The sequence below is a fragment of the Mytilus galloprovincialis genome, chromosome 9 (assembly GCF_965363235.1).
Source record: "Mytilus galloprovincialis chromosome 9, xbMytGall1.hap1.1, whole genome shotgun sequence".
Lineage (NCBI taxonomy): Eukaryota > Metazoa > Mollusca > Bivalvia > Mytilida > Mytilidae > Mytilus > Mytilus galloprovincialis.
Window position 1 is genome coordinate 20,169,928 of NC_134846.1, and position 24,777 is coordinate 20,194,704.

Below are 24,777 nucleotides of genomic sequence, written 5' to 3' on the forward strand. Positions count from 1 at the left end.
ACCAAAATGGCAATTTCCAAACTTCAGAAAATCGTGAAGTATTTATCTCTGTTTTGAATACAAAAATACTTGAAATTAGTAAAGTTGTACGAAATCCAGTACTAAAGACAAAATATCACATAAAATTTCATTGCATATAAGAAAATAACCATCACTGGAAGTTAACCTATCAAATTTCAACCATTTCTTTTCTGTGTACAAGCTGTAGTATCCATGTAACCTGAAATGTACGAAATATTCTATAGAAACGATGATAGTTCTTTGAAACATCCAGGATACATGTTAATGACCCCGTATATTATAAGTGTCTCAAAGCTTTCAATACATTAACTAAACCAAATCTTTGTTATGTATTTTTTTAAATAGTTTCTTGGACTCCTTTTTGATTATGTATGCGTTCTGAAACATCTATTGCACAAAAAAAACTAATAATATGTTTTCAGCTCAACTGACATGAAGGTCAAGTGAATATTTCTCATACTTGGTGTCCGTTGTCCTTCGTTGTCGGCTGTTAACTTTAACAGAAATGATCTCCTCTGAATTTAATACATTTATTATAATCAAACGTTGTTGAAATTAACATAAGGGGGCTCGCGGGTCTAAATCATTTTTTTTTAAATATAGGATTTCGCTATTTTTGTTCTACAAAAAAACTTTATACTTTACTTAATTAATGGAAAAAAATAAAAACAAATATGGGGTCACCGTTCATTTAAGCTCACAATCTGGTTATGAAAGAAGCATGCATTTTTGTTAACGTCCTTTTTATCTGATGAACTAATAGGAGAAAAAAGGTAAAATCGAAATAAAAAGGAACTAAATGACAGAAATCGCTTAAATTTTACAACAGTTTAGTCTAATACAGTTCAATAAAATAATAAAAAAATATAGGTCACCGATGAAATAAAAAAGTTATTTCAATTTTTATGCAAAAAAAAGATGGCATTTTTTAACCGAAGGGAGATAATTTGGAGCTTTTTCAATGATGTAAACATTTCTAAAAAAAAGTCATCTGGGGATAAAATGAGTTGATTTTTGTGTTCGATTTTTGTACCATATCATAATGTAACAATTAATAGTGTTATTAATCAAATTTGTAAAGAGAGATAGATAGTTAGAGAGAGAGAGAGAGAGAGAGAGAGAGAGAGAGAGAGAGAGAGAGAGAGAGAGAGAGAGATTAGATAGATGGATGGATGGATGGATGGAGAGATTGATCGATCGAGGGAGAGAGAGAGAGAGAGAGAGAGAGAGAGAGAGAGACATCAAATAGCAAAAATAATCATTTTGCCATTTAAAGTTTTTTTAATTCTTTTAAATTTTGAGAAAAAAAGGGAAAATGCATAATTCGTTTGAGTATATATTCCTGTTTGAATAAACAGCAGGTATTTTTGTTGTATATTTATCTAATTTCTTATAAAAATTCATCAGTGATTTCTTGATTAACCAAGTCAGGAATATGACACTTGTTTTTATCATTTGATTTTGCTATTTGATTAGGGACCTTCCGTTTTGAATTTTCCTCGGAATTCAGTATTTTTGTGATTTTTTTTTTGTTACAAATACTTTTCATATCTAATCATCAAACCGAATAACATTAAAAATAACAAAGGTCGAGTTATTCGTTTTAAAACTAATTATTAAATTCATTAAAAAATAACTTTTGATAATATGTCTTAAGTGTCTCAAAAACATTATATTTAATGTCAGCAATGTCATTACCTTCCCTGTATCATTCGTTCTTTCATGACAATTTAGAATTTGTTTATGCATTTTCCGTTTTTTCCCAAAATCTAATAGAAATATTTTTTGGTGGCTATTTCAATCAACTAGAAAAATTGTATGCATGACATAAAAATCGGACTAACTTTTTCCGTTCCTTATCATATGCCATTACTTACAAAACCAAAGACCTCATGTATCGTGTTACATGAACAAAACTGAAATGTAGTATTTTATAAGTAGGGAAAGCATGGGGTAAATTTCTTTTAATGAATATCTATACCACGTCTGCAGACCTTATGAAATTCAAATGATTTACCAACATTCAGAAAAACAACTTCAAACCGTCCAGACAACCAGGACAATCAGATAAACAATTTGATGAGTTCGTTAACTTAGCGAACTTTCTTGTGATTACAGACAGAGTATTTCCTAGTTTTGGTCTAAAAACAATATCATGGGCCAAGTGAACATATATAGAAGTTTCTTTATCTAGAGTATAACTATAGTCAGGCTGCTAAGTCTAATATTTTGACACAATTGGTCACTTTAATGTTAAATCTTGAAACTTTTCACAGCATTAGTTATGATGCGCATATTCATGCACGATATGGAGCCACCTAACAAATTCAATAATGGCCGAAACATTCAAAATGGCCGCCAATAGTCCAATATATTTGTATCATCGATTATTTTATAGTAAAAGCATGAAACTTTTTACAACTTTTGTTTCGATGTTTATCAACAGTTTTATATATGGAGCAAAGAGAACAATCGATTATGGCTACCAAATTCAAGATGACCGCGACCCTTCAAGAGATAAAGTACTATATGTTTGTATGATTGGTCAGTTAAAAGTAAAATGATGAAACTTTGCACAGACGGTGTTAGTTTGGTTCTTATAATCAGTTTGGGATATAGAGCTATCTAAAACAAATTCCTAAAAGGCTGTCAAATTCAAAATAGCCGCCAATAGTTGGTTTTATCCAATTAATAGATTGTATAATTTTCCTTTTTATATTATAAACATGAAATTTTGCGCAGTGTTAGTAATGTTGCCAATGAACATTTTTGAATAAAAAGCCATCCTATTAATGGAAGGAGAACTATCATTTGATATGTCTACAGTCCCAGTGCAATAAAAGGGGAAGTCGAATTGCTCAAATATGTAGCGGTATTTCAAGTATAAAGGCTGAGGCTAGGCCAATATTTCAAAGTCCGCTTATCATGCTCCACCATTATCAGAAGAGAATAAACTACCAATAATGTCTGCCCTATATCTACTTCTTTTTTACAAACAGGCTCAATTTTTTGCAATTTTGCAATTATACGACATGCATTGAACGTATTCGTAGTACGAAATTTAATACCGTTTGTTGTTTTTCACCAACCACTTTTCACAGTAGTAACACTAAAAAATTGGGACTGGCCTATGTATGATGAGAAAAACTACGTCACGATGTTTATTTAATACAGTGAATAATTAAGTAAGCATGTTTTCATTCAAAAGATAACAACAATAATCCAGCGACAAGAGCGGACCTTCTGCAACATACGAAACGTATAGTTTACTTATATTGTGTTATTTGAAGTAATTATTTAATAACAAATGCTAGTAGGCCATCACCAGATTTGATAGCAAAACGAATATGGTACGTTAGTACCATTCTGGTCAGGAATTGTTGACGCTGCAATGTCAAGTCAAGAGCACATTCACTGTTTCTATGAGGGACATATACATTCTTGAAAGCATAACTGGAATGGAGGCATTATGTAACTGCTCCCCAGACTGGTACAAAAAAATGGATTGAGACTGAAAATCCAGCAAGTTAAATCAAATTTAAGATATCAATGTTCTTTAAAGTTGCTTTTGAGGGACCAATGTTATTGTCGCAGCCATATTGAAACAAGAAATACTTGTCTTGTATCGTTGTAAGGTTCCACGCATATTTTTCATTGGTAATAATTTGAAAGATTTCTGAGGTCATGTAAACATTCACTATAACAGTGGTAATCAACATCTTTTCAAAGACGTCATTTTGAAATGTGTCGGTCGTTTTTATTCCATAGTTTATACATTGAAATAACTATTACAAACAAAATAATATGTTGGTTTGCATTTGCATCCAGATAAATGCTTCCTTATTTTTGTATCAATAGATATATATAATACCGCATCATAACAAAAACCGTCAAATTTTGATAATTTTGGCGGCGCCTTTTTGAAAATATATTCTATGTTGCCTGATATAATAAATAAATTGTAGTCCTGCGTCCTTATTTTAACAACAGTTTCACAGTTTTGTTAACTTTATATAACACATTGATAGTGCATATATATCAAAATCGCCAAACTCCGATATTTTTGGCGGTGCCATGTGAATTAAGAAGCCATTTTGACTAATTCTGTATTTATAGTTATTGGCATATCTTCAATGTACTCCCTTGAATTTATAATATCTGCTGAACTATTGCATATATTTAAACTTCATCGAGTGTTTGATGTTGTATTTGCAGTACCTAATGTCGGCCATTTTGATTTGGCGGCAATTTTGTTTTCCGTGGCTTCGTATCTATATTCTGATTATACTCATTTATCTTTTACTATACCAAGTGTTTCATGCTTTTACCATAAAGTGATCAATTTTTTTTTATTCACTGGACTAATTTTGATAAAAGACAACGTACTCAATCATAGGTATCATATTCCAAAACAGGAACCTGTAATTTAAGGGTTTCGTCATGCATTTTAGGCTTGTTTTATTTTCGTGAATTGTATTAATGTAAGTTATAAGGTCGTTATTTTTCTCGTTTAGCAGTTAAATATTTTTCATGTCTTGGTCTTTCATAGCTTACTACATGTACTACATATAAAGTGTTTCTCATTGTTTAAATCGGACATTGAGATTTCAGTTATCATATAAGTGTTGTGTCAACTCTGATTGAAAGTTTATGGTCTAATGGCAATCATACAATTTTTTTTATATTACTTTAGAACATTAGCAATGTCGTCATTTTAACGTACTTTTTCCGTTACAACAAGCTGTAAATCAGGAAGTATGACATGACTGCTCTTTGAATATTTAAAAAAAAGTTGCTTTGTAAGAAGCGTTCCTTTATAACGACATTATAATCTGATTGAAACAAACATCTTACAGTAAATATATTCATCAACGACATCAGAACCATATCTATATAATCAATGGTATAATCATTTTTCGCTAACAAAAAACATGGAAAAAAGGAATATTTTTGCAAATAATGTGTATGCGAAAATATATAATAGAATGTTGTTTTGCAGGAAATAGTTAATATATGGAGCTCACGAACTCAGTGTATTATTGGTAGATATATACGGAATTAAGAAATATGCAAACTATTCGAAGTTTAGTGTCGCAGATGAGCACAGTCAATTTCTTCTACATTTAACTGGTTACCATGGAGATGCAGGTAAGAATATTCAAACAATACTTAAAATAACATCAAATGTTGTACCCATATACATGATATACCATTATAAACTTTGACATTTGTATATGCAAAGTTCCGGTGGAGATATTAAGTGGTAATATGGATATTTTTACAACCAAAGATAGAGATAAAGATTCCTATGATGAAGTCAATTGTGTTAACAGTTACGGCAAAGTAGGATTGTGGTACGGATTCTGCCAGTGATCCGAAATTAAAGAAACATACAAGTCCGGTACCTTGTATCGGTAATTTTCTACATATATTGTCTCCTGTATTGTGTTGATTAGAAAAACAAAACAATTTCTATGGTACTGATTGTAATATATGAAGAGTTGACAATTATTAAGCATTAAATCTTCAAGTTTTAGTCCTGATGAATTATTTTCAAATCATGACAAATGTCATCTAGAACACATTATGTCCAGATAGTTTATAGCATACTCAAAATGTGATATTGATGGAACAATGTTAATATATTTTCGTTTCGAAGTTAAAGTTTTCGTATGATTTTTGTAAAAAAAAAAATGATTTGTATTTTCTTACCATGACGGTGTTTCTTCTCAATCAAAACTGTTTATAAACAAAAACTCTCTGTATGTGCAGTTGTTTTTAATTTAAAATCAAAGAAATAAGTTAGCTGATTTTATATCATAACTTTAACATACTTATAGAATATGAAATTTGTAAAAACAAAATGTAAAACACACGAAACCAAACAACACAAAACAAAACCCGTGTAGACAAACCACTGTTAAATCGACTATACTGACAAATAGCACAAACGTGAAATGTACCAAATAAGAAAGTAACAACAAAATACCAAAAAGGCGGATAGCAAAATAAGTCGAGTTCGAAAATAGGTCACGTTCGGAACTAAGCAGACTATACGACGACAATGGTTAACCTTAATCTACGATATGATAAAAGTATCGTTTATTAGATTACAAACAGACACATTGCATAGATCAAACAAATCGTGATACGGGTCATAAAATGTTCTCCTCATAACTCTGTTTGGGCTTTTTTGCGATAAGAACACATTTCTGTGTATATATATATATATACAACTCGTCTAAACATCAACCCAACAATCTTAGATCTGTACATTTGCTTTCGCAAATGTTTTGTTCTTTCCTCGCCGGGATTCGAACCCATGCTACTGAAATATCGTGACACCAAATCGCCTGCACTGTAGCCGTCCCGCTAGACCAAACGACCACCTGGGCTTCACAATAAAGCTTTCGGTGGCCGTGTGTTACCTTTCCTCGTCAGTTTTAATCTAGCGGTGTACTACAGTACATGATATATTAGGCATGAAGATGTTATTGTTATAGATCAGCTCAATTATCTATAGTACATGTAAAGGATCCTACAAATTATTGCAAGATACAGTCTCAGAAAATAATTATATTTATAAGTACGTCTGAGTCAGTGACAACTCTACAATAGATTTAACTATCAGATCAGCAGCAATGATGGTGATACAAGGCTGTGTACATTATGTATATACAACTCGTCTAAACATCAACCCAACAATGTTAGATCTGTAAATTTGCTTTCGCAAATTTTTTGCTCTTCCCTCGCCGGGATTCGAACCCATTTCACTGAGATATCGTGACACCAAATCGCCTGCACTGTATCCGTCCCGCTAGACCACACGACCACCTGGGCTGCAAAATAAAGCTTTCGATGGCCGTTTGTTACCTTTCCTCGTCAGTCGTATATATATATAAGAACATCAGTTGTTCGACCTGTTAGTCAAATGCATTTTGTTTAAATATACTTTTTCACTTTTTTGGTCTTTTGGAAAATGCTGTTTGTGCTGTTTTTAGACCCTTCTACAACGAAATTTGTTTTACATGCACACGTATAAAAATTGCGGTTTTTATCCAACGCAATCATAGGTTTGAACGTAGTTTTCAATTTAGACTCGTTTATATTTTTTCGTTTGGGCTTGTATCATATTTTCCCTCCGGTTTATATGATCCGTTCATCCTATATTGACTCTTAAAATTCAAGAGTCGATCTGAAATTGAGGGTAAATTATATGGCTTTCCAAATACCGTTTCGATCCCTAACATCACTGAAGAGACATATATTGTCGAAATCTAGATCTGGTGTACAAAAAAAACAATTGACACCTTGTGTGTGTGGCATGACATCTTGGTCACAAGTTTATCGTTTTCTGTTTAGTATTAAATTTATATTTAGATCCATTTTGTTACATCTCGTGATCAATTTTATTTGGCAATCGCCAATGGCAGTCAGCAGGGTTTAAGAACATCAGTTGTTCGACCTGTTAGTCAAATGCGTTTTGTTTAAATATACTTTTTCACTTTTTTGGTCTTTTGGAAAATGTTGTTTGTGCTGTTTTTAGACCCTTCTACAACGAAATTTGTTTTACATGCACACGTATAAAAATTGCGGTTTTTATCCAACGCAATCATAGGTTTGAACGTAGTTTTCAATTTAGACTCGTTTATGTATATATAGCATACATTAACCGCGGTCAGTTCTACTTTTCGGTATTCTAAGAAATATCATGTAGGCTTGGAATATAGCACTTTATCAGTAGCACTTAATAAAGAGCTCTATTTGTTTTTATATTGGCATTGTTATTGTTCAAATTTGAAAACAAACATTAATATGAATCATGTACGTCATATTTTGTAAAGAGTAGTTAAGTTTGGTCCTCAATGCTCTTCAATTTGTACTTGTGTGGCTTTGTAACTATTTTGGTCTGAGTGCACTGGTGAGTCTTATTTTAACGAAATGCGCGTCTGAGGTATTTAATTATACGCCTGGTACCCTTTGATAACTAATTTCAAGACTGTTCTTGACACCATTGAACATGTGTGAACCAATTCATGTAAATATGAATTTATTGTTGTCCTAAATGCATGTGAAAGTAAACAAGTTTAATAGGAAAAACCTGTAAAATGTGTACTTACAAATGTATTGTAAATGATTTTGGGTCTGTCTTTTTGTCATTGTCCCTTATACATGTTATAATGATTCACTTTATAACATAATGATGACTTCTGTGTTTTTACATGTTCACCTATAATACCTGTTTTGCACATACATCGTTTTAAATGAAATGAAATTCACTGTGAATGCCACACATAGGAGAGATTAAACAAGCTATAACACCAGATTCAATCCATCATTTTCTACAAAAAAAATGCATGTATCAAGTCAAGAACATTGCAGTTGCTTTTCTTTTGTTTGATGTGTTTGAGATTTTGGTTTTTCCATTTGATAAAGGACTTAAACTTTAATTCGTTCTTTTTCACGTGTAAATACTTTTCCATGTTTTGTTAAGTTATCTTTCTTTGAAAGGTGAGGAGGGAAAACACTGATAATTCGGCACTGTACACAAAAATGGCAGATTGATTGAGTTGTTTTTTGTGTTTTAGTACAGTTTAACATCAATAAAAATTCAAAATATCTTATTTTTTAGAACTAACGATACATGTTGTTTTTTTATGGTCAAGGTGATGACATGTCTAGTTCCGGTGGAATTTTTGGTGGTAATATGAATAAATTTACAACCAAAGATAGAGATAACGATTCCTATAATTCCAATTGTGCTCAAAATTTCCACGGAGCATGGTGGTATGGAGGCTGCAGATGGTCCGGGATAAATGAAATATACAAGTCCGGAAAAATGTATTGGCAGGGTTCTTTATCCATTGTCTCTAGTATCATGATGATTAGAAGAACATAACTGTTTCTATGGCAGAGTATTTTCATTTTTAAAGAACATCAAGCAAGTTCAAGATTTTGTAAAAAATGAATATAATTAAACAGTAATTATGGACATCTCAACTCCATTAAATGTATTGTATTGTAGAGAGTGGTAGTTGTTGTTCATGCTTTAATGTAAGAATAAATCACAAGGAATTATGTTTTAATCCCCTGAATTCGAAAATTAAAAGTACCATAAATCTGTTTAATATATCCTCCGGATGAAACATATGTGTGTTTGTAAAGTTTGTCTTGCATAATTGCCACAGGTCTTTAAACTGCTTGAGATAAGGAGCCAACTGATTCATTATGAGATCTTGTGATTAATATGCGCGACTGCTTTGCCACCTGATGTATTTTACTAAGATGCTTAGGTGTATACAATATGTGTACGGTAAGGACTTTGTTCAGATTTATCTTTACAAAACAGTGTGTATAAAATGGCAATGTTTGTCATGTCTGAAGTCTTATTGATACCACTAGTCCACTTTCTACACTAAATAAACTCAAGACAGCTACCAGGATTGAAAAGCAGTATTTGCATCAGACACGCATTTCGTCTACAAAAGAATCATCAGTGACGCTCGAATCCAAAAAGTTAAAAAGACCAACTTGAATATCTGTTAAAAGTGTCCAGATTAAATCAACATGTTCCTCTGTGAATAACAATTAACACAATTTTGAAAGGTTTCATTATTTTTGTTATTTCATGGTTCAAACAATGGCTTTTATTACTCCTTCTTCTTTGCCGATGTCAAAATAGTAAAAACTGTTCAAGGGAATAGAGGGTTATTGCTAACAAGGAAGATTTTTTACCAAGAATTCCAAATGGTGAACAGGACAAACAAGCATAATAGGTAGAAATAACGAAAAGTAGTTGAACAGTTTGGTTTATAAAACAAACTGCAATTTGTTCAGAGTTTTGAATACATTGCATAAGGCGGGGGAAACACTTGCAGTCAGGTCACAGTAAGAAATTGTCAATGAACGTTAGTTGAAAACAAAAGTGTACGATAAAAGAAATAATTTCGGCTTCTCAATTGTGAATTTATATTTCTGTTCTGCAATGTTAATATTCCAGTACCCCCTGCATGTAAAAATACATCTCCAAGTTGATTTGATTTGATTGGCCAGAGCTTGCGTCTTTTATCGTGCACTTTTTTCAAGTATATAGAGTTGCTTCTTACACGGCAGCTATTTAACCAAATGTTTCAAGTGGTAGCGTTGAAAGCATCACAAAATATGCTGAACTCTAGATGTCTTTACAAATTGTGTGCCATTGGCTTGCTATCTACTAGTAATCAATGTTTACTCCACTTATCCTAAGTTTTATAGTGTGATCACTGTAGATTAACTTGTTTTTTGTCTTTATAACAAGATTGCTTATATTGCCTACTGAGGCCATTGAAATAAATGTAAAAACATCTTCTAATCAATCGGTCTCCTCGAACTCAGACATCATTTAAACTGAGTATTACTTCGTGTATTGCTGTTTTTGCATTTCTACATTGGCTAGATGTATAGGGGAGGGTTGATATCTCAAAACAGATGTCTATCCCGGCCGATTTTTTGCGCCTGTCTTAAGTCAGGAGCCTGTGGTCTATGTTAGTTCTGTATGATTTTTAATTTAAGTTTTTTTTTATATATATATTTCAGAGTTTAGTATGTCAGTACTAATTGTTGGACTGTGCTAGCGAAATTATTTTCTGTTAGAAAGTATGAAAATCATATTCTTCTATAAAACGTATTGAACTGTATATATATAGGGCTATGGTATGTTTGTTATAACCAAAAGCTTCAGATATGACAGGTGCCATTAATCAATATACTTCCATAAGATGCATGACCACTGGATATGGTGTTTCATAACAATTCTTTCTGGAGGAGTAACAGTCGATGAAATTAGTGCAGAACGAAATGCAGACTCTTCTTATATCTATCTTCCAGAGCACACAAGTTTAAGCCTTTTTGTGGGGAATTTATGCTATAATCTTATGATTTGTCTGTACAGTTAGTTGACCAATGTTGGTTGTTCTTCTTTTTCTTTGAACTATCTTTTAATCCCTCTTTTGGTATTTTTGGCATTTGGTCTATTTCTATGAAAAAATAAGCACAAACAGAGATGTTGTTTATTAGTAAAACTCGCATCATACAAAGCATTCCTTACAACCCAGTTATTCCTGATAACAATCTTCCATTGATGAAATAGTAACACTCAAATCTTAAACTTAAAGATGAGTAATATAACGGCAGTTAAGTAAAGATGAACTAAAACTCTTCACATTTATCAATTAAATTTAAAACAAATACAATATTTCCATTTCGCTAAATATTTGATTTACCTGAGCTATATCTCTGGAAAAGAGAAAGAACAAAGCAAAACTTATACAGATTTCCATATTTTAATAAATCTTTAATGGTTCAAGAAAAATTATGATTAGGGGGGAAAATAATGCAGTAAAAAAATACAATATATAAATTTGAAGATAATATTAAATTACACTGGACTCATTTATTTTCTTGGGTATCAAACCTTGTAGAGTTTGGATGGTATTTTGATTTTTGTTGTTGTAAAAACTATGATTTCAACCATGATTTATTTACATGAGTACTCCACTAACAGTTTCAGCAGCTAGAGTACCTTATCATTAGTAGCTAAGGGATGTTTATTATTCAAAAATATCATAAAAACGCCCAAACAATTAATAAAAGTAGTGTACTTGACTTGCCAAAAATTATTTAACAAATTAAAAAATCAACAACTCATTCAGCAAAACTTAATCAAACTAAAACTTAGAACAGCAATCTAACAACTCAGTGTAAAGAAATAAAAATTTAAATATTATACCTGCATATATGCAATTCAAGTAAAAGATCAAATTGATGCTTAAAAATATTTATCATGTTCATGTCTTCACTGTATATAAAAAAATCATTTAATATTCACTGTCTAATTAATGATCAATGATATCTTAAAGCTCATTTATGACAGTGAAATTACTTTATGAAAACAATATTTCAAGACCATTACAAATGATACTATATCAAGGGCCATTATTCCTTCAAAGTGATTTGCTGGATTAACCTAACACAGGGATTGGATGCTAAAGATAATTTTTGGATCCAAAGAAATAATAAACCAGTAAAGAGCTGCCCAAACATGTCAGCCTTTAAAGAATAGTTGCATTCCATCTACGGTAAAATTTGCCTCACAAATTGAATTGCTTATTATTGTTCTTATCTACAATGTATTCTTTATAATGTTAGGAGGAATAAAAATGTGATGGTGTAGGATTTTTAAATAAAATATTTTGTAGAATGTCTCTATATTACGATTTCAGCAGCTGTTAAATCTGTAACACATATTAAATGCAATTAACCATTCACACTTAAGGAAGTTACCAGATCAATGGCTCTAGCTTACAATTGAAAGGACAACATGAAAAGTTCAATGTAGGATAAAAAACTAATTTTCATATAGTTTTTCACTGACACCACCAAGATGTAAAATGGAAGTTATATCTTTGTAACTGTACATTGGAGACTTTGGAATCTAGAATTTGGAGCACATCCAAGAGAGCAGTAAATTAAACTGCCATGACCTTTAATCCAGTCTTTATCAGTTAATTGAACAAGAATTCTTACATAACTAGCGATCAACAGACATTAAAACATAAAAGATACGTAGGATTGTATATAAACAATTATACAACTGAGGACTATTAAGAATTCAAGATAAAATAATATAAAAATTTCTAAAAACAAGTACTATTTTCTTTTAATTATTCCTAGCTAGAGAACAATATAAAATAAACCTAAAACTAATAGACAAATAACATTTTTTCTTCTTTTGATATGCCTTAAATTTAATATATTGTTTAACCTACATTCATTTGATACTATACTCACTAATATACCATCACCCAAAGACAGAGTTATACAATAACTTGGCTTCAACTCACATTTACCCTATAAAACACAGATACAAAGGCCCTAAATCTTTATCTTAAAATTGACGTATTACATAGAAAATTATGTGGATATATATAATTGATGTGTTTTTATTTTTACAGTGTCAACATATTAATATATAAATTAAAGTTTCCAATTTCCCTAAAAATGTCAGGCAAGATGGGGCAATAATTATTAGACCTATACTTTTTAATGATATATACTTAGTAGGTAATTCAAAATTCACATGACATTCAAACAAATAATCAAAACTTCAAGCGACATTTGTACAAACTATCAAGATTCAAATGACATTTAAACAAATTGTCCACACTTCAAATGACAATTAAACAAAGAAACCAGACTTCAAATGACATTTAAGAAAATCATCCAAAATTCAAATGACATTTAAACAAATCATCCAAACTTCAAATGAAATTTAAACAATTTACCCAGATTCAAATAACATAAAAACAAAGAATCTAAACTTAAAATGACATTAAAACAAATTTATCAAAAATTCAGATGACATTAAAAACAAATTCTTTCATTTAAAATATTTGTATATTTCAATGTGAAACATGATTACCTCTCTTTTACAATTTGTACAACCAGAAAAACAAGTTAAGTTAAAAAAAAATTGTATCAATTATAAAATAACTATCCATGTTAAAAGAGAATGTCAAGGTTTTAATTGTACAGTTCATACTCAAGTACATCTCTAAGTAATTAGAATGAAACAAGTCATTTTATGATATAATTTACAAACATTATTCGGTAATAAATATTTACTGTAGCACATTAAGCTATCTCTTTTAAGGTGTCATTGTTTTGCAAGAATTTAAACATGTCAAATTTCAGTTATCCCTCCCTCTGCTAAATTTGAAAACCATTTTTAGAGGGAAAAAAAAATAATCAAATCAATATTCTGTCCTACTCAGTACAACAAGAGGGACCAACAAAGTTTTTTTTATTTCTTTGCCTCAGAGTGGGCCAGGTTTCCTTAAAGTTAAAGCAATTATTTTAAAATTGAAACAACAAATTATATAATAAACATAACAAACAATATGTAAATAAACAAACATAATGACTTTTATTCTTAACAATCCAAATCAATTTACAGCATAAAAGGCCCCTCTCATGAATATCAACAAAATGACTTTTATCCTTAACAATCCAACTCAATTTACAGCATAAAAGGCCCCTCTCATGTAGATTAACAAAATGACTTTTATTCTTAACGATTCACAGAATAAAAGGCCCCTCTCACACATGCAGAAAAAAGGAATTCATTCATAATAATAGACTAGACAATAAAATTTTATGAACAATTGACTCTGATCAAGGACTATTCCATTAGACTTAATGTGGGAGGGCAGGAAGGAAAGTTTTATCAATGGACGTAAGTAATGTGTCATTTACAATAGTATGTCAATTGATGTATACAAAATTACTACAACAGTATTAAAGTTGTAGAAGGGTTTGACAGTCCCTTTAAACCCTCCCACGTCCATTTTGATGGAATAGCCTTAACAAGTGTTTGCTCAACTCCTGTATTCATTGAGATATGTGATATTTAAGCTCTTTGTTCCTGTGATACTAGTTATCTATATGTTTAAGGATAAGTGATAACTTCAAATAACTTTGTAGAATACACACTATTATGAATAATAAAAAGGGATTTCAAAAAGTTATGGATGATGCTGGAACCTCCCACTCTTTTTGCAACAAAAAGAACCAGGATGTGTCCAGCAATTTAACAAAAGTTATTGCAAGCAAAATAATTCTAACTTAAACTACCTTTTTTCTGCTTTTTAATTTATGCAAATTGTTTACAATGATACTTGACAGTTCAAACATTTGGAAGTCATTTACACAACAGGAACTTACTGTAAATTCAGAAATTATTGCGTGCATTTATTATTGCGATTTTGTTTAGACTTTAATGCGATTTTAATTCTTATGATATTGAAAAAAATCCTGTATAATTCATATGAAATATTTCAAAATATGAGTTTAAATTATTGTGTTTACAACTTTGTCGCAATATTAAAAACCCCACATTAATTTCTGAATTCACAGTATACAAAACTGAAACATATTTTCACAAAATGTAACACACAATTCACTCTTCTTGACTCTCATTATTCATTCTACAGTATTTCATATGCATTCTTAATAATAAATACAAGTTGTTGGCGTTACAAGAGATCTCCATGATAGGCATTCAACATGTACAGCTTAAGCTCAATTTGTCTTGCACCATATTCTATCAAGCCACAAGTCCGGCATTCTTAGCCATACCAAAGAATAAACTGTTTGAATCTTTCAGTAAGTTATTTGGTGAATCAAATTCTTTGATGACGCCAGCATCTAATACCATTACCCTGAAAGTAAAATGAATAAGCTTTATAATAAATCTGATCAAACGCTTCCCTTGCAAAAATCTGACAACATTCTATTGTAACATGTGTTGGGACAAATATTATTCACCAATTAAAAAGACTACTCTAAATTTTCATTTTCTATTTTTCTTTCTTATGCAAATTAAAATATGTCACATATATAAACAATCTAAAATCTTTTTTTTACAATTTGTTATTCACTGTTTATTTTCTTTGTTTGATCATTTATTTTGTTTTCATTTGGTTGCTGTCTCATCAAAGTATACTGGTATTCCCTTTATTTAAAAAACCAGGCTAAATTGAACCCTAGACATACTGGTTCCTATTCTTACCGTGTATAATCCATTATTGTATTAAGTCTATGAGCTATAGTCAATATAGTACAATCAGAGAATTCTGTCCTGATCGTGTTCTGTATGAGGTCATCTGTCTCCAAGTCGACAGCTGCAGTAGCCTCATCTAGAACTAGTATTTTGGTCTTCCTCAACAAGGCTCTGGCTAGACACACCAACTGTCTCTGACCAACACTGAAATATAAACAGAATTGATGATGAATCTTGATTAAACACAACTAACTCTACAGGAAACTTAATAAGATGAAATCTAGACAACTTAGCAAAAAAAAAGCCTTTTTACCTGTAAAATACACAAATATTTGTCGTTTTTCAGAATCGTCTTTTAAAAAACCTCCTCCATTGTTTTTATTTTGATTTGGTTAATTGAATATGGGATCACACACTTTTACATTCTGACCACTGAATGGTCAATACTTGACTGACCAAAAGCAAATATGTTTCAATTGTCTAAAATTCCAGCATATTTTGTGAAGTGTTATCCTTAATTGGCTATGAGCTTGGCTCATTGTTGAAGGCCATACTGTGACCTATAGCTGCTAATTTCTGTGTGATTTGGTCTCTTGTTATGAGTTGCTTCATTGGCAAACATACCACTTCTTCTTTTATATTTCTTTTATAATAACCAACAATTTCTGCAGTTCAAACCTCTGATTTTATAAAAAAAGAAGATGTGGTATGATTGCCAATGGGACAACTCCACAGTAGACCAAAATGACACAGATGTTAACAACTATAGGTCACTGTACGGCTTTCAACAATGAGCATTGCCCATACCACAAAGTCAGCTATTAAAACCCCTGAAATGACAATGTAAAACAATTCAAACGAGAAAACTATTGCATTCATGATGATTTTCTTCTTATTTTATATAAGATTTTCTCCCTGTGTTTCATACAATATTACCTGAGGTTTTCACCACCTTCACTACATTCATGCTGCAGGCCCTCAGCCAGATTACTGACAAAAGTTTTAAGATGAGCATGCTCTAAAGCTTTCCATAGGTCCTCATCTGTGTAGGAACTAAATGGATCTATGTTCATCCTCAGACTTCCAGAAAATAACACTGGATCCTGAAAAAGAAGAGGTATGACCCACAATTATGAGTGTACTCACAATTACACGGATTCCACACAATTGCAATTCCATTTAGTGAATTGGATTATCTCCCATTGAACATGCTGGGACCAGAATTATCTCCCCTCTATCAGTTGGTCTGAAGAAGTACATAGGGTGGTTCTTATATGCCCAAAAAATAAATTGAAAAACTTTTTCTTTTACCACTAATTCAAGGTAAACCAGTAATAGGGAGGTATTTCATACAAATCATAAATACAATGATATTTGATCCTTTATAAAGTATTACTGAAACAACTGTGTTTTCAGGCAATCCTATCATAAGGATAATTAAAAATTATTAACCTATACATATTTGTGACCTTTGACTTTTGACACTTACCTGAGGTATAATGGTGATCTTTGCCCTCAGGTCATGAAGACCTATGGTTGATATGTCTATACCATCTATAATGATATTACCCTGAGATTTCTCCAGAATTCTGAACAGGGCTAAAGTCAGGGAGGATTTACCAGCACCTGTACGTCCTACTATGCCGATCTGTAAATACAAAGTAAAAAAATGCTCATCATAATTAATTGTTATGTCATATGTGAATATCAATAAAGTAAATATTTACAATAGGTTTGTATACAGACTTTGGCAAAAACTGTGAAATCAAATATCCATAAAAATACAATGTTTCTACAGTTAACAATTTGGTGTCAATGGCAGGTCTCTTACAATTCTTCTTGACTGGATAATTCAAAGCTTGACATATAGTATTATTGTATTGTTGTGAAAGTTGCCCTCTGTATGTATTTAAGTTTTGTTCATTGGTTGCTATCTTTTTGATGTTTACCTAGGTATCTCCTTTTATTCAAACATTCTAATGTTGTGTATTAAACAATAAAATACTTAACTACAAAAAAACTGTGACAAAGGCTTAAAATTTAATACTGTTGCTCCTCTTTTTGTATGAAATGTCAAAGTCCATGTTTGCTACATACAAGAGTGCACACACTGAAATGTCTCGCCTTCTTGATATTATGTTGATAGTCCTAAGTATAAAGCTTGATTACAACTGTCACATAAACTTAACATTAACCAAGATAGCTAAACAAAGACCAATGAACCATGAAAATGAGGTCAAGGTCAGATGAACCATGCCAGGCAGACATGTACAGCTAACAAAGCTTCCATACAACAAATATAGTTGACCTATTACTTATAGTTTAAGAAAATAGACCTAAACACAAAAACTTAACACTGTGCAATGAACCGTGCAATTGAGGTCATGGTCAAATAAAACCTGCGGGACTGACATATAAATCATAATATATTTCCATACACCAAATATAGTTGACCTTTGGCATATAATATTAGATAAAAAGACCAAAACTTGAAAACTTAACTTTGACCACTGAACCATGAAAATGAGGTCAAGGTCAGATGACATCTGTCCGCTAGACATGTACACCTTACAACCATTCCATACAACAAATATAGTAGACCTATTGCATAAAGTATGAGAAAAACAGACCAAAACACAAAAACTTAACTATAACCACTGAACCATGAAAATGAGGTCAAGGTCAGATGACACCTGCCAGTTGGACATGTACACCTTCCAGTCCTTCCATACACCAAATATACTAGCCCTATTACTTATAGTATCTGAGATATGGACTTGACCACCAAAACTTAACCTTGTTCACTGATCCATGAAATGAGGTCGAGGTCAAGTGAAAACTGTCTGACGGGCATAAGGACCTTGCAAGGTACGCACATACCAAATATAGTTATCCTATTAATTATAATAAGAGAGAATTCAACATTACAAAAATTTTGAACTTTTTTTTCAAGTGGTCACTGAACCATGAAAATGAGGTCAAGGATATTGGACATGTGACTGACGGAAACTTCGTAACATGAGGCATCTATATACAAAGTATGAAGCATCCAGGTCTTTCACCTTCTAAAATATAAACCTTTTAAGAAGTTAGCTAACGCCGCCGCCGTAGCCGCCGCCGCCGGATCACTATCCCTATGTCGAGCTTTCTGCAACAAAAGTTGCAGGCTCGACAAAAACCCCTAAAATTATTTGGAGTGAAACATAAAAGAGCAAAAGGATATTGGCATAATGTAAGAACAGGCTATTATTTGAACTTGGAATTATTTTTAATTATGGAATTTGCATAATTTCTTGTGTTTAAATTTTTTTTAATAAATTCCATGTTTATTTGGTTTTATAATCTTTTGAGAGTTTAATATAAACACTTTCCATAAAATGTATTTTGGTTAGATAGTGTTGTGCGCGGCACAGTACATTCTATTGAAAATAAAGTTTTTTCTTTGTAATAGAAAGTGTTGTGGGCAGCACAGAACAATTTAGTACAGAATAAACATGGGAGTTTATTAAAAATTTCAATAACAAGAAAACAAGCAAATTCCATAATTAAAAATAATTCCAAGTTCAAATAATAGCCTGTTTAAGAAAGATTCTAAGAAAGTTTCATTGAATAAGATCATCATTTATGAAGGGTTGAAGAAAAAAGATGGCTACCCCTTTCATAGGTCAAAGTCAAAAGTTTTGCAATAGGTAACCCAAAATAAGGAAAAGACATTATTTGAATTCTTTGTTTGCAATATTTGTACTGCTTCCATTTGTAAAAACTTGCCTTTTCAGTTGGGTCTATTTTACATGATATTCCTTTGAGTACCAGGTCCAGACCTTCTCTATATCTGACACCATAGTCATTAAACTCTACACATCCCTTATCAGGCCAAGAGGAGGCTGGCTTCTTATCCTCTATCTCCCAGGCAGCCTAAAAAAGCAGAGTATATCCAACATTAGCATAACAATTTTGCAGAATCCGACTTACTTATATACAGAAGAAAACAGATATCAATGATTCTGTTCTTACATTCTTGTTCATCCTGGTATATAAAATGGCAGCTACTGAAATTCATCACAAATTTTCTTAAATGACATCTCTAAAACAATAAAGTATCATTCATTAAAACTATGGAAACTTAGGATTCCGTTTATTGAGTTTGATGATGGAATCACTCGACTCCTTATATGATTGACAGCGCTATTGGTTATTTTGTTGTGGTCAGACTTTATTGGTGGAAAAAGCCACACCTTCAATAGGAAAATTAGGATTGGAGTCAAGTATTCCTGCCATGCTAGAGGTTCCAAACTTTTGAGAGTAAGGATATAAAATAAGAACTATTTACCTCTGTAGGAGTTTCTGTGTATTCCTTCACTCTCTCTACAGCCACAATGTTTGTCTCTAATTCTGTTGTCATTCTCACTAACCAATTCAATGTTTGTGTCACCTGTAATGGTATAAACATATCTATTATTTGTCCAGTATTTACAGATTGTTAGGAATTGTCATTAATAATGAAGAGAGTGACATAAAAACAATATAATATAAATGGAGCTTATGCCTCCACTGATAGATATCATTGTATTTTAAAAGAAAATAACTAAAGAACTGTAAACGTGACAGAAAACCATATACAAACTTGATCTGTGTTGTCATAAGCAGGGATTTTGCTAGCGCTTTGCATTGACACAAGTCTTTCAAATCAATTTCGTCACTTAAATTTTGGAAGTGTAAAAATATTTTCACATTTAAATACTATAAAGGAGAAGGTTCATGAAGGGTTAAAATTGGCCCTGAATTTTTTATGTTTTTTAAATCGGGCCAAAAAATTACAAATTTCACGTAGAAATACTTGTGATAATACTATTAAGAAAAAAATATTGTTTCTGATACTTTCCTTTACAATTTATGGAGCTATGATCCCTTCAATAAACATAATTTGTATTAAAAGGTCGATTTTGGTACGTTTTTCTCATAATTTTAATTGTTTTTGGCATAATTAACCTTGGCCGCCATCTACGATCCAAAAAGTTCTTATATTGATGAAATCTATATCAAAATTGGGATCTTTTGGTTACAACACATTCTAGATTGTAGGTGGCGGCCAAGGTGTTTCTAAAGCTTATAGGTCTGAAAAATGCACAAAATCATCATATTTTGACAAAATGTCCAAATTGGGCTTACTTTGGAGAATATTATGTATTCTTATGAAAAGAACTAATATATTTAGCAGTAAGACTTTTGAAATAGACCCATTCACGAACCAAATTGAGACCTTTTTGGTGTTTTATGATAAAGTTGATATTTTAGGCCATTTTGTGCCATAAGTGAACCTTGTCCTTTACCTGTCTTTGTGTTTTTGACAAGTTTATGACCCCCAGGTAATTAACATTTTCAGCAGGTGTTACAAGTTGTGCTTATAACTAATCCGCTTATCGCCATTGGTTGGGTCACTAATCCGTTAATTATTAATGAACCTCATAATTGATCATCATAATTATTTCCCCCTGAAAATCAGTCAGTTGGCATTTCAACAACCAGGTGTATAGTTTCGTCATTTGATCGAAATTGTAACCCGGACGGTTTGCATTTGAATTTCAATATTTCTCAAACGATCACAATTTGAAGTTTGTTTAACGTAGATTCGTCATTCAAAAGCATTTTTCGTCATAATTGCCATAAATTGCAAATATATATCTCTTACTAAAGGAATTTGTCTCTTTGTGCCAGGTGAGCGCGCAAAAGTGACTAAAGTCCTCAAAATCCTAGCTTAAACCCTGGTTATAAGCAGTGTGTATAATTTTCATAACATTTGAATTGGGCAAAAAAAGTTAGAGAACTCAAACAAATTTTTGGACAGACAGATGCACTTACAAGGTTAACAATCAATTTTTCTGAATATTGCAAAACTTTGTTCGGTGTGAGCCAAGGCTCTGTGTTGAAGGCTTTACATTGACCTATAATGGTTTACTTTTATAAATTGTTATTTGGATGGAGAGTTGTCTCATTGGCACTCACACCACATCTTCCTATATCTATATAGTAGATTAACACTTTATGTTGTCTGATTGATTTTAAAAGATCTTACGTTCAAAGCATAACTTATAGACAATCCAACAATTCCTGCTGTCAGGGTATCTCTTCCAACCACAGCAAATAGACAAGCAAAAAATACAATACAATTACCAACAAACTCCAGTCGTATGGCTAACCATCTGAAAAACAAGACAAGCAAAAATTCAATACAATTACCAACAAACTCTAGTCGTATGGCTAACCATCTGAAAAACAAGACAAGCAAAAATTCAATACAATTACCAACAAACTCCAGTCATATGGCTAACCATCTGAAAAATAAAACAAGCAAAAAATACAATACAATTTCCAACAAACTCCAGTCGTATGGCTAACCATCTGAAAAACAAGACAAGCAAAAATTCAATACAATTACCAACAAACTCTAGTCATATGGCTAACCATCTGAAAAACAAGACAGGCAAAAAATACAATACAATTTCCAATGAACTCCAGTCATATGACTAACCATCTGAAAAATAAAACCAGCAAAAAATACAATACAATTTCCAATAAACTCTAGTCATATGGTTAACCATCTGAAAAATAAAACAAGCAAAAAATACAATACAATTTCCAATAAACTCCAGTCGTATGGCTAACCATCTGAAAAATAAAACAAGCAAAAAATACAATACAATTTCCAACAAACTCCAGTCGTATGGCTAACCATCTGAAAAACAAGACAAGCAAAAATTCAATACAATTACCAACAAACTCCAGTCATATGGCTAACCATCTGAAAAACAAGACAGGCAAAAAAGACAATACAATTTCCAACAAGTTCCAGTTGTATGGCTAACCATCTGAAAAATAAAACCAGCAAAAATTCAATACAATTTCCAAAAAACTCCAGTCGTAATGCTAACCATCTGAAAAACAAGACAGGCAAAAAAGACAATACAATTTCCAACAAACTCCAGTCGTATGGCTAACCATCTAAAAAACAAAACAGGCAAAATATAAAAAACAATTTCCAAAGATCTTCAGTTTAATTAATAGCTTGTTATGTGAAAACAAAACAGGCAAAATATACAAAATAATTTCCAACGAACTCCAGTCCAATAGCTTGTTATCTAAAAAAACAAAACAGGCAAAAGTACAATACAATTTCAAACAAACTCTGGTGGTATATAACCATGTACAAACATGATAAAACATTGGTTGAAGTTCATTCAACTATAATTCTGGACAAAGGAAGATAACTCCAATTTTTAAAAGACAACTTTAACAACGACATCGTTTATATGTTTAGAACAGATATTGGATTCCTGCAACTGGTAAAAGTTATGTAATTTTCTTGACAAGTGTATTAACATCATTTTGTGACCTGAATACCTGAGCATATATTTCACTGATAAATTTATGGAAATGTTCAGGAATACGATGTAAAGAATGTTGATTAATGCAATACATTTTGTGTATCTCAAAAGTAATATTAAACCAATGCAGATTTTAATTTTTCAAGGGGGGGAGCAAAACAGATGTATTTAGATTCTTGCACTAGAATGAAGATTTAAATATCAAGTCAGTACCATAGGGTCTTCATGCTATCTTTACCCCCTAAAAAAGATGGTTGTCTCCTACTGACCTGTTAGCTATCACACTGGGAAAATAGCAGATATTATTCTCATCTACCCTCTCTTCTGACTCTGCAATGAATCTTAGTTGTTGTTGATATGCTCTGATTGTTGTTACTCCTGTGATTGTCTCGCCAAAATGTGAGTAAATAGGAGATCGACTCACAGACTCTAATCGTTTCAACTGCCGAGATGAGGCAACATAAAACCTCTGTAAATTATAAATATTTAATTTATTAAAAAACAATTTGACATTTTCGCTAAAATTAAAATATCTTAACTTCATACAATAATTGTTTCTTTCTACATTTTTAAATTAAAATATTACATCATTAAAAAATACATACATGTATTTGAATCAAGATTTAAATACAAAAGTAAAATATTTATAAAAATTCAATAATTTCAATTAACTTCACTTTCAATTTATCTTACTAAAATCATAAACTTATGATAATTAATTGAATATCTACATTTGTAAACTGATGATAATTAATTGAATACTAATATATATATTGATGCAGGATATATTTGGGTTAGTACAAAGCAGCATGCAAAGCTAGGAAAATCAGACACAAGCATAAATACAAAGATATACAGTGAGCAGAATATCATCAAAAGCTAACATATAAAAAAAAGTGAGAGGGAAAGAAAAGGAAAAATGTTCAAGAGAAAAACTTAGCAGAGCTAAAAACATTGCTATTCGAACAATGTAAGTATTGCCATAGCAACTGTCAGCATACCTGCCAACTTTTCAAAATGCCCATTGGGGTTTTGCATGCAAGATGTCTGTCATAGTCCTAAAAAAAACTTCAAAGGGTCCAACAAATACATTTTAATGTTGTTTTTTGGCTTCTTCATACTTTTATAAGCCTAAAGTCATTGTAAAATTAATTGTTTTGTTTAAATTGTAGACAAAATTGCTCTTTCAAAATTCAAATTTGGGAGCCTCCATGGGTAAAAACTCTGCAAATAGTGACAGTTGGCAGGTATGTGTCAGACTCCATTTTATGATGTGTAAAAACTCTGCTTATTATTTTGGTTGTTAATTGTACAGGAAGTGCATTATGCAACAAAATTGTCTTATATTAAAATGTTTTGCTATATATGGTCATTAGGATCAATGAATATAATATACCAGGCCTTAAGCGGTCATAAAACTTTTTGGTCAGTTTTTTGTACTCATACTCCAAAATCAACCAATCAAAATGCTGGATTTCATGTTTCGAGCATGATTTTTGTGCTCTGAGCAATGAGCAAAGTTTTATGACTTCAACCCCCATTACTGAATTTTCAAATAATATTTAGGTAAAGAATGTATCTTTGACATCTTGAATACTTTTCTCACTGTATATCAGACTAGAAACATACACATGCAGATATATATATGTAAAATATAACAATGGCCGGTACTAACAAGTAATTTGTATAAGAAGTAATTTATCATAGTTTTAAACTGTCTTAGGCTAGCTTAAATTATATTTTTCAAAATATACTGGATCAATAATTATAATATTA

At 31.5% G+C, this 24,777-nt stretch overlaps 1 protein-coding gene and 1 long non-coding RNA gene across 7 annotated transcripts in view; one reads left to right on the forward strand and one right to left on the reverse strand.

The window, feature by feature from the left end:
- Positions 1 to 5,032: 5,032 nt before the first annotated feature.
- Positions 5,033 to 9,045, forward strand: LOC143046684 (uncharacterized). Its single transcript, XR_012969229.1, has 2 exons — positions 5,033 to 5,169; positions 8,688 to 9,045. It is a non-coding gene; the product is annotated as an uncharacterized LOC143046684 (long non-coding RNA).
- A 2,010-nt stretch (positions 9,046 to 11,055) lies between these two features.
- The window catches only part of LOC143044587 (multidrug resistance-associated protein 1-like), a 72,155-nt gene continuing 58,433 nt past the window's right edge, over positions 11,056 to 24,777 (reverse strand). For 5 of the 6 annotated variants that reach the window (XM_076216649.1, XM_076216647.1, XM_076216648.1 and 2 more), the window contains 4 exons: positions 23,271 to 23,470; positions 21,693 to 21,819; positions 19,950 to 20,051; positions 19,203 to 19,534 (listed from right to left, as the gene is read on the reverse strand). In XM_076216649.1, coding sequence (XP_076072764.1) covers positions 19,238 to 19,534; positions 19,950 to 20,051; positions 21,693 to 21,819; positions 23,271 to 23,470 — 726 coding nt within the window. In that variant the 3' untranslated portion in view covers positions 19,203 to 19,237. Of the gene's footprint in view, positions 15,279 to 15,628; positions 15,824 to 16,555; positions 16,723 to 17,108; positions 17,268 to 19,202; positions 19,535 to 19,949; positions 20,052 to 21,692; positions 21,820 to 23,270; positions 23,471 to 24,777 lie in introns of those variants that run through there. The other variant, XM_076216650.1, reaches the window with a different exon arrangement.